The sequence below is a fragment of the Carassius auratus genome, unplaced genomic scaffold (genome assembly GCF_003368295.1).
Source record: "Carassius auratus strain Wakin unplaced genomic scaffold, ASM336829v1 scaf_tig00016903, whole genome shotgun sequence".
In the NCBI taxonomy this organism is placed as follows: Eukaryota; Metazoa; Chordata; class Actinopteri; order Cypriniformes; family Cyprinidae; genus Carassius; species Carassius auratus.
In genome coordinates, this window is record NW_020524722.1 from 92889 (window position 1) to 104225 (window position 11337).

General features: G+C 40.2%; 1 protein-coding gene across 1 annotated transcript; it reads right to left on the bottom strand.

The window, feature by feature from the left end:
• Window positions 1-252: 252 nt before the first annotated feature.
• LOC113075365 (uncharacterized) lies at window positions 253-11122 on the bottom strand. Its single transcript, XM_026248067.1, has 6 exons — window positions 11020-11122; window positions 10261-10304; window positions 9546-9857; window positions 8528-8779; window positions 8349-8411; window positions 253-392 (listed from the first exon to the last, which is right to left on the bottom strand). The coding sequence occupies exons 1-6, from the start codon at window positions 11031-11033 to the stop codon at window positions 253-255; spliced, it is 825 nt and encodes a 274-aa protein (XP_026103852.1). The 5' UTR covers window positions 11034-11122.
• Between the last annotated feature and the right edge of the window lie 215 nt (window positions 11123-11337).

Genomic DNA, 11337 nt, shown 5'->3' on the forward strand with positions numbered 1-11337 from the left:
GTTAGTGTATATAATTAGTTGTATTTATAGAGGTTATTATAGTACAACTCTATAATAAGGGGGTTATTATAGAAACCTGGGGGTGAGTGAATGACGAAATATTCATTTTGGGGTGTAGTATCCCTTTAAAGCCTTTTTTTATATACATAATGCATTATAAAATTATAATTATCAATAATGTGTGTTGCAATATATATATATATATATATATATATATATATATATATATATATATATATAATATATTGTATCTTATCTGTAATCATTATAACCAAATTTTAAATACATATAGCGACATATTCTGTGATTCCTGGACATAACTATAATCAGAGCCAGAACAATCATAAGCATAGACAAACTCGTTCCAATAAACATAATCCAATCGAGAACAGCTGGAAGAGAGAAATTGGGAAGAGAAAACATTTTTTAATGTTCTTTAAACTCACAATAATCTGAAAATCTCTCAATGTGTGGGATTAAATTTCCAGCAAAAGTGTTCAGTCACAGATCAAAAATCACTGAATTAAATATTTAAAAACTCATCTAAATATATTGCACAAAACTGAAATACAAATGCAAAAATCGAATAGCAAAAATAAATGAATGAATTGTGAATCACGCATTTGACTTTATTTTAAGGGGCAATATAAGGTTTGGATGCCTTGGAATGAAAAAGGCTGAGAACCACTGCCTTAGTCCGAACATTCACACAAACACACACACACACACACACACACACACATAAATGCTCAAATATTAGAGTAGTTCTGTTGTTCCAGGTTTCTTGATTCTATGTTTATGTTTATCATTATTTGTCATAATAAATAATAATAATATAATAAAAAATATATATATTTTTTTTCAATCACTATTGGTTTTGTCATGTTAATTGCCATAAATGCGATGCATTGACTGTTATAATATACTGTGAGATATTAGTGTCTGGTGTATTTGTGGTGTGGTCTATTTGGGGGAAAATCCAGGGCCATATTTACTCTGAGTCCGTCCCTGTTCAGAAGCTACATGTTTCAAAGAAGACAAAAGTAAATTAACCCTGATCTTCAAATTCAACATTTCACCCCCAGCTCTTAAAACATTGTGTTTTCTTCTGGAGAATCAGTAGTGCGTGTTTGAATCTTCTGTAATAGTTGCATTTGAGTCCCTCGGTTGTCTTCAGTACGAAAAGATGGATCTCAAAATCATACAGTTATTGTTGAAAAAGGGTTCAAAAAGGGTTCTCTTATTTTGGTAAAATAATGAAGATTCTGCAAAGTGTATGTAAACTTTTGACTGCAACTGTATGAAGATTGATATATAAATCTTCTTTATTGAAAAATGGTATTGAAAACACTTTACCTCAAAAACAATTTACACTTTACCTCAAAATAAAATCAATAGATATCGCTGTTAAGAGTGGAAGTAATGAGTTTCTCATGGTTAAGTGCAGACCTTTTTATCTGCCGTGGGAGTTCACTTCCACCATTATAACTACAGTCTATATTCCACCGGATGCTAATGCCAAGCTTGCTTTGAATGCACTTCATGCGGCCATTAGTAAACAACAGACTGCTCACCCGCCGATTTTAATCACTGCAAATTAAAGACAGTGCTCACCAAATTCCATCAGCATGTTTCCTGCCACACTAGAGGAGACAAAACTTTGGATCATGTTTCAGTGAGGACCATCAAAGTGTGGCCAACTGGAGCATACTCTTTACTTCAGGACAGATTTCAACACACTGACTGGAGTATGTTTGCTTCTCAGGCTGCCTGTGGCTCTCACACGGACATTGACATCTATACCTCCTCTGTACTGGATTACATCCAGGGCCGGCCCGCGGCATAGGCGGTATAGGCAAATGCTAAGGGCGCCACTCATCCATAGGGGCGCCAGAATGAGTGAAAGAGTGAATTATTATATTTTTTTTTAATAGGCTAAAAAAAAAAAAAAGTCTGGCTCTTCAATCTTCCCCCGCCCATCGAGTGCTTGAAGTGCGTCAGAAACAGAGCGCGCGCACGATCAGTTGTTGGTAATTTGTTGTGTAGCGTGCCCGACGCCGCATCCAATGTAGACAGCACTGCTTTTGTTAACACACAGCTCGTAGAAACGGGCCTGGCAGCTCGCGCCAGTTCTAGACACGGTGAAAGTTTCCTGATTGTGACGGAAGGCCGAATTTACATGACACATTATAAATGAGCATAGTCTGCGATAGATACAGTGCCAAAAAGAATAGAAGAGGATAAAGACAGAGGTAAAGAGATGTAGTGAAAGAATAATTTATTGCATAGGAGTAAGATACTATAATTTCATGGCAGTTATTTTTACCTTAAACTTAATGTTAGCAGTTGTTCTGAGTTCTGAGTTCCCAGACTGTGATTTTGTACAATCATGTCAGTTTTAAGACGCATTTTTTATTATCACTTTTTTATTAATGTTTTACTCTACAGTTGTGCAGTTTTGTGGGGATACAGTACAGGCCAAAAGTTTGGAAACATTACTATTTTTAATGTTTTTGAAAGAAGTTTCTTCTGCTCATCAAGCCTGCATCTATTTGATCAAAAATACAGAAAAAAAATTAATATTGTGATATATTATTACAATTTAAAATAATTTGTTTTCAATTTATTATACTTTAAATTATCATTTATTTCTGTGATGCAAAGTTGAATTTTCAGCATCATTACTCCATTCTTCAGTGTCACATGTGACATCCAGTCGATCACATGATCCTTTAGAAATCATTCTAATATGATGATTTATTATGAGTGTTGGATATAGTGTTGAGTTATATATATATGCTAAATCATGAACACAATGACAGGGTGAAATGGGCTGTGATGCATGGGGCGCCAGGTAAAATCTTGCCTAGGGCAGCAAATTGGTCAGGGCCGGCCCTGATTACATCAACACCACCACTGACAGTGTTACAACAGAAAAACAGATCACAACATACCCTAATCAGAAGCCATGGATGAACAAGGAGGTGCGACTTCTGCTGAAAGTCCGCAACACTGCCTTAAGGTCAGATGACGTTCAGGCCTGCAGCAAATCCAGGGCTAACCTGAAAAGGGGCATTAAAAAAGGCCAAGTACTGCTACAAGCTGAAGGTAGAGAAACACTTTTCCAACTCTGACCCCAGACGCATGTGGCAGGGCATCCAGATCATCAGCGACTACACGTCAAGCAACTCCGCTCCAACGGTCACAGAGGTCTCCTTCCTTAACAAGCTAAATTACTTTTATGATCGTTTCAACAGCGACAGCAAGGAGACGGCCGCCAAAATCACACCCTCAGCAATTTGGATGCAGTATGTACAGTACTGCACTCTGCACTCACACACTTGGACAATAACAACACGTATGTACAGATGTTGTTTGTTGACTTCAGTTCAGCATTTAACACTGTCATTCCCTCCAAGCTGACCTCAAAACTTGGAGACCTGGACATTAACACCTCCCTTTGCAACTGGATTATGTGCTTTCTGACCAACAGACATCAGCATGTTAGGTCAGGCCACACCTGCTCCACCACCATCACACTTAAAGGGTTAGTTCACCCAATAATCAAAATTATGTCATTAATAACTCAACCTCATGTCGTTCCAAACCCATGAGACCTCAGTTTATCTTTGGAACACAGTTTAAAATAGTTTAGTTTAATCCGAAGGCTCTCAGTCCCTCCATTGAAGCTGTGTGTACGGTATACTGTCCATGTCCAGAAAGGTAAGAAAAACATCATCAAAGTAGTCCATGTGACATCAGAGGGCAAAAAAAATACGACTTTATTCAGCATTGTCTTCTCTTCCGTGTCTGTTGTGAGAGAGTTCAAAACAAAGCAGTTTGTCATATCTGGTTCGCAAACTAATCATTCGATGCAACCGGATCTTTTTGAACCAGTTCACCAAATCGAACTGAATCATTTTAAATGATTTGCATCTCCAATACGCATTAATCCACAAATGACTCAAGCTGTTAACTTTTTTAATGTGGCTGACTCTCTCTCTGAGTTAAAACAAACCAATATCCCGGAGTAATTCATTTACTCAAACAGTACACTGACTGAACTGCTGTGAAGAGAGAGATGAACACCGAGCCGAGCCAGATAATGACTCGTTCTTGAGTCAAGAACCGTTTCTGTCAGATGCGTCCGATTCGTGAACCGAGGAGCTGATGATACTGTGCATGTGTGATTCAGCATGAAGCAGACTGACACACAGAGCGTCTGAACCGAACTGATTCTTTTGGTGATTGATTCTGAACTGATTATGTGCTAATTTTATCAGCGCGGGTAAACCGAAGGCTTGAATCATGGGCAGTCATCGCCAATGATGCCATTACGTCGAGCGCAAAAGAACCGGTGAACCGTTTTCTTCAACCGGTTTACTGAATCGAACTGACTGAAAGAACTACTGGTGATCCGAAAACTGATGCAACCGGTTCTTGACTCGTGAACGAGTCTGGCTTGACTCAGTGGTCATCTTCAGTTCCCTTTCAGTCAGTCACGTTCGACGTTACGAATGGGATCTCGCCTGAGAGCCCAATCACCTTCGAGTGGTACAAAACGAGCCAATGGTACACAAAGTACCTTGGTCTGAAGAATTTGCATTGCGAGCTCCGCCCCACAGAGCGGGTATATAAGGAGCAGCGCGAGCAACTCACATTCAAGCTTTCGCTTCGGAGTCGAGCACATCGCTTGCTGCTTTCACCGGAGTTTACAAGCGAGTCAGCTGGTGTTGGTGTGATGGTGCGGTTCAGCGGTTCGTCTGGGTTTCCTGCGACAGCTCCCGCGTTCCCCTGAGCGCTTCAACACCCCTGAAAGAGCTTTCTCTTTTCACAAAAGAGTAACGGGTAGATTTGCATCTTTTTAAAAATGTCATTTCCCCCGTGTGTTTCTGGGTGCAGCCGATACATCGCTCCTCGTGACGGCCACGGTCGCTGTGTCACGTGTCTGGGCTTCTAGCACGCTGAGACTGCATTTGTGGATGGCTCATGTTCACATTGCGGGGACTTGACCATCTCAGCGTTGAGATTGAGACTCGATTACCTTAAAAGGAATAGAGTCCCCTCTGCCACACCCCGTTCTAGCTCCTCTTTTTGTAAGAGGGCTACTTCGGCTGGAGGCCAGGGTGATCTGAGGGTTACTGTGTGGGCTTCCCTGACGAGCGAACCTCCTCGGGCCACACCACCCTCACATACACCGCAGCCGGTTGAGTTTCCGAATGAGTTTGCTGGACCCTCTCAGGCTCCTGACATCTCATTCGGGGCTCGCAAAGAGGAACGTATGTCGATTGCCGCATCACAAGGCGGGCTTGAGTCCTCGGGAGATGAGGATTCGGCTGCGTTGCCTCCCTCGGGAGTGCCAGCATTGTCCGAGTCCGATCCCAAGCTCATGGCCGTGCTTTCTCGGGCAGTGGAGAGCATCGGGCTTGAGTGGAATCCTCCGCCCTGTCCCGAGCACTCGAGGCTGGATGATTGGTTTCTGGGGGCTGCTCATGCAGATCGCCAGCACCCCCCTCTGGTTCCGTTCTTCCCGGAAGTGCACCAGGAAGTAACCAGTTCATGGAAGGCACCTTTAACTGCTGGAAACCGTTCTGGTACTTCCTCCGCCTTCACTGCCCTCAGTGGCGGGCGGCCAAAGGGTATGTTGGGATTCCCCCGGTGGAGCATTCTGTTGCGATGCAACTGTGTCCGCAGAGTGCCTCCGCTTGGCGTGGTGGTCCCAAGCTGCCCTCCAAGGCCTGTAAGTTCTCATCCACGCTTGTGGCCAAGGCATACAGAGATGGGAGTCAGGCCGTTTCTGCCCTGCATGCCATGGCCTCACTTCAGGTCTATCAGGCTAAGCTGCTCTGGCAGCTGCACGAGGGCAGTGCTGACCCAGGGGTCTTGCAGGAGGCGTGCACTGCTACCGACCCCCTCTCCAGGCGACGAAGGTCGCTCCTTGAGTCAGGTGATGTCCACTTTGGTGGTCCAGGAGCGCCACCTATGGCTGAACCTTATAATTTTCCGGAACCGAGTTAAACATAAATTGTAACCATTAATCTTCAAGTACAGCGTCCATGGGAAGCCCAAACAAAGATGATTGGACTCAGAGATGAAAATAACAGCGTTTCAAACAACATGACGACAAACACAGCTCTTCCTTCTTCTCCGTCAGAGCGCAGCAAGGCCAGGCCCCCTTTTTGTGAATTCATGTGGGTGGAGGTTAGTCAAAAAACTATTTTAGTGACGTCATTCCTGCAGGAACTAGAGGGCTGTAGTCCAAACGGGTCGTTTTTTTGTAGGCGAATTCTGTTAAATCAAATATCTCGCTTGGCATTGAACTTTGAGCTTTAGAATTTTACAGATACTATTTATACTCTAACAACAACATTACACACTAACTAAAGTTTAAAACATGGAATCATGAAGAAGGGGACATTTAACACCAGTAAGGCAAAGGAGCTCATTGTGGACTTTAGGAAGAAGAAAGGAAGCACGCATGACCCCATCCACATTAACGGGATGGTTGTTGAACGTGTCTCCAGCTTCAAGTTCCTGGGAACCACCATCTCAGAGGATTTGTCCTGGGCCACAAACACCTCCAGCCTGTTCAAGAAGGCTCACCAGCGCCTATTCTTCCTCAGGACGCTGAAGAAGAACCAGCTGTCTTCAGCCATCCTGGTGAACTTCTACCGGTGTGCGATCGAGAGCATCCTGACCAGTTGCATCACAGTCTGGTATGGGAACTGCTCAGTGGCTGACCGCAAGGCACTACAGAGGGTGGTGAAAACTGCCCAACGAATCACAGGGACACCACTTCCTGCTATGGAGGACATCCAGAGGAAACGCTGTCTACGTCGAGCTCACAGGATTTTGTAGGACTCCTCTCACCCTGACCACAGACTTTTAACCTCCTGCCCTCCGGGAGGCGCTTCACATGTGCTTTTGTCCTGTCTCTTTTCTTACCCCGCCTATCTTGTTACCTTATCATTGTTTTAGTTGCTACACCTGTGTTTCTCCCTTGCTCCCAGACTAATTTACCTTCACTCCGCACACCTGTCTCTCAATCACACACACAGCTGTTGCTCATTGTCATGGATTATATATTCACGTCTCACACACCACTCTGTCTGGATGTATTAATAGTTGTTTGTATATGCTTTGGTTCCTGGTACTCGTGTTTTGTGTCTTGGCTTGTTACCTGATTTGTTTCTGTTTTGTTTTTGCCTTGTTAGTTTTTTTATTCTTATTAAAGTATAACTTCCCTGCATTTGGACCCAGACCCTGTTCTTTCTTTGCCGGCCCGTGACATGGCTAAAATAAGAAGCTGGTTATGTATTTGCCCAAAAATATTTTTTAAATAATTTTTTAATTTTTAACCAAACAGTAGTATTTGTTACTTCACACACCTGAGCCGGTTTCCCGATAACAATTGATCTTAGCGCTTAAGAAAATTATCCATGAGTCATTTTACGATCGTTCGTTATTGTTTCACATGCGTTTCCCACCAATGCACGTAGCTGTGCTTTAAGTGCTACTAGTCGCTATCCGTTTGTCAAGTGCTGAAATGTCACCCTATAGAATGGCCCTCGTAATTGTAGCACACCATTGTTTATTGACATTAACCTAATGCTGCTTTCCAGACAGACAACTTTGATATAATAACTATAATACAATACAATATTATATTATATTATAGTGTATCATACTACTTTACTTTACATAATAATATATAGTGTACTTTATATACAGCAGAGAGAGAGACAGATACATTATTTCCGGGTCTAATATATAGCTGGTTGTTGTGCACTTCAGCAAGTCATTGACAGATTTTTAGTATTTCCTACATTACTTCTTTATTCGTTATTTTATTTATCAGTCATTTAATTTAGATGTGTATTTCATTTTAATTATTAAATTTATAAATTAATAAAAATATAAAGAAAACAAATTATAAAGTGTAAAATAAAGCACAATCAAATCCTTATAATAATCAGATTGCACCTGAATCAAGTTAAAGGTGTAATCTGCCGATTGTCCTGCAGGTGACTGCTTTAATCTGTCTTCTTACGATGCACTTAGGGCTTTACGGTTACTCCAGAGAACTCGTAGATCTACGATGATTTTCAAGTGCTACTTAAGTAACTATTCTTTTGGGAAACAGACTGTAATATTAAGATCAGTCGTACGATCATTTTTACGAACTTCTTAGGCTAACGAAGCTTTTGGGAAACTTAGCCCTGGTTTTGTGAAATATAATTTTAAATCTGTTTGAAGTTTTGATTCACACCTATTGTTTTTTTTTATCGGTGACCAAAAAGCATTTGTCAGAAATTGAATCCCTTATTACGGTCTCCTGTTTTACTTACAAACTTGTTTAGTGTCAGCAGTTTTGTCATCTGTGTGGTTTTCCTTTGCGTCTGTACCAGATCCTGCGAGAATATCAAAGATTAGTTATACAGTATCAGTTTTCTGTTCAAATAATGAATAAACCTCAGCTGTTCACTTTAAGAATAATATTTCTTAACATCTACTGAGTTTCTGTCACCTGTGACTGTCACTGTGATCAAGATTTCATCATCAAAGTCCAGAACTCTGTATGTTCCTGCATCAGTGACTGTTAATGCATTAATGGTCAGGTTTCCATCTCTGACAGTCAGTCGATCGCTCCTGACCCCAGCTTCTCTCTTCCAGACCACCGTCCACTCTGAGCTCATTTTGTTCTGATGCACAACTTTTTCAGTATTGTTCAACAGAACATCCAACTTCAGCTCCTCACCCATCTTCACAGAAATCTCATCTGAGGACAAACAGACAGTTCATCCTTAACCATTGTTATTATTATGCTGGAATCAATAAAGAACGTAATAGTAGGGGACACAATGTAATCATTTAAAAATCAGCCATTGAACAGCCTCTAGTTAAATGAACTAATCTGAATATTGGATTAGATGCATCACTTTAAAGCTGCGGTAGGGAACTTTTGACGCTCTAGCGGTTAATAAACAGAACTGCTTGCATCTTGCGGAAGAACATCGTAGCCGGAATTACTTCTCTCTGTTTAAGTCTATGAAGAATCACAAAGGTACTGGGTTACTCCGCCGCGGTACCCCCGAAGCAATCTAAAATAGTCCGAATATAAACACTTATTATAGGTGCACCCTAGTGATTCAGGACAAGCTAAAAACACGGTTTGGAAAATGGATTCATGGTGTACTCGCTTATTATATACATTTTTCTACATTTTGAACACAAACAAAGTTACGGACCGCAGCTCTGATTGGTTGATTTCTTAGCGGGAGCGCATGACTTTTTCTGCAAATGGCAATAGGACACTGGGAGGAGCCAGAGGAGCTTGATTTTTTCACAGATTATCTGTCTCATATTCTACTGTCAGGACATAATGACAGGTTTAACAAATATGTAAAAAATATTTTTTTTTACAAAAGTTCCCTACAGCACCTTTAAATGTCTTTGGTGGTTATGGCTCTGCATGCAACACTAAAATTATTACACTGTTTTTAGGAAAACCAGAAGACACATGCTTTGATGAGTTTGGACTTTACCCTGAATATGAAGATAGTACTCCAGGGTTAATCGCTCCAGCATTGACTGTGCATTATTGTAATAGATTCTCAAAACATATTTCCCTGCGTCACTGAAACTCAGATCCTTGATGACGACGTCACAGTTTCCTTGTTTAAATACTCGTCCATTTTCACTTTCACATTCTTCATTCTCACAACCATAGATCGTTTTTGACCAACTGCTTAAACTATAATGAGAAATCTGTCTGGCCTCAAATTCACACGGCAGGATGACGCTGTCTCCCCTTTTTCCTGTCACATGGAGAAGTTTAGTTCCTGCACGAGGGGTTCCTGCAAATACAGATAGTATAAAATTAGTTTAATGCAAAGTATCAATACTGAACATTTAATTTGTTCCCTGTTTATTCTCTGTAATCAAGGTCAACATCAAATATTCTTAAGTTAGCTGGTTTAAAAATTTATATAAATATAAGCAGTAGGGAGCCACCAATATTAACTGTGCCACTTTTCAAAAGCTTCTAATGTTGATGACAAATGCTAAACTGTATCAGATGTGTCAGTGCAGCTGTAGTGAATTACTGCAATAATGATAATAATAACAATATACCATGGTTGTAAATTTTCATAATCAATCTCCCACAGTCACTTGACTAAATGACATGAAAGTGAAACAATCAACTACAACATATCTACATGCAAATGAAAAAAAAATGTAAACAGAACTGATACTTACCACTGTGACAGATCAAGCAGAACAGCAGCAGAAGATTTGAAAACCTGACGAGAAAACAGAAGAGCTGTTTTATGCGACAAATACATAAACACATCACAGACATATTTATGAAATGCCCCGATTGGTCAAATATCTGAATATTTAACACATGGATATTGATGTGACATGATTTAAAAAAGTCTAATAAACATGTACATTTACATTTAATCATTTAGCAGACACTTTTATCCAAAGCGACTTGAGGACAATAGAAGCAATCAAAATCATCAAAAGAGCAATGTACACAGTACACGTAGCGAGGGCTTAATAAAAAGAAAACAGATAGAATAGAAAATAATAGAGCAAGCTAGTGTTAGAGGGTTTGTTGTTGTTGTTAATTGTATAATAAATGAAAAGAAAACAGATAAAATGATAAATACAAAAGATAAGAACGCTAGGGTTAGTTTTTTTTTATGAAAAAAAGCTGCAAATTAATATAGTGCAAGTCTCGAAGGTACAATAAGCATCAAACTATAATCTTAATCGTTGGTATTCCTTTCTCAAAATGATCAGTCAAATGTATTATAGCTACACAAAAAACCTAGTTACTAAGATAATATAATAATAAATAAATAAATAAAATATCGTCGTAATCATACGTTTAGTGTAAACATGTTGAATAATTTCCGGTTAGTTCCCTACAAATAAACAACAATATAGTATGATATAATAGCACAAAAACACACAGCTGTGTTTATTTTTAAAAACCGGAACACTTACATGGTTAAAATCATGAACGAGTCATGTTCAGGTTTGAAAAGAACTGCGTGTTTAGTCAGCTTTAAAGAACAACAAACCGAAAGTATTAACCTGGTGAGCTATTTTTCGCACTTCCGCATTTTTCGAACGGAAATACGTCAATGAAGTGTATTAGAACTTCCTGTTATCATAGCGGTCCGCGGCAGATACGAAAAATGGCAGAGTCAAAGAGTCGCAGTTTCTGTTGTGTTCCAGGCTGTTCGTCTTTCCAAACTGGCAAGATATTCACAGATTCGACTTCTCCGGATCAATAACTCGCGAGCAAAACGTTTTTGGTAC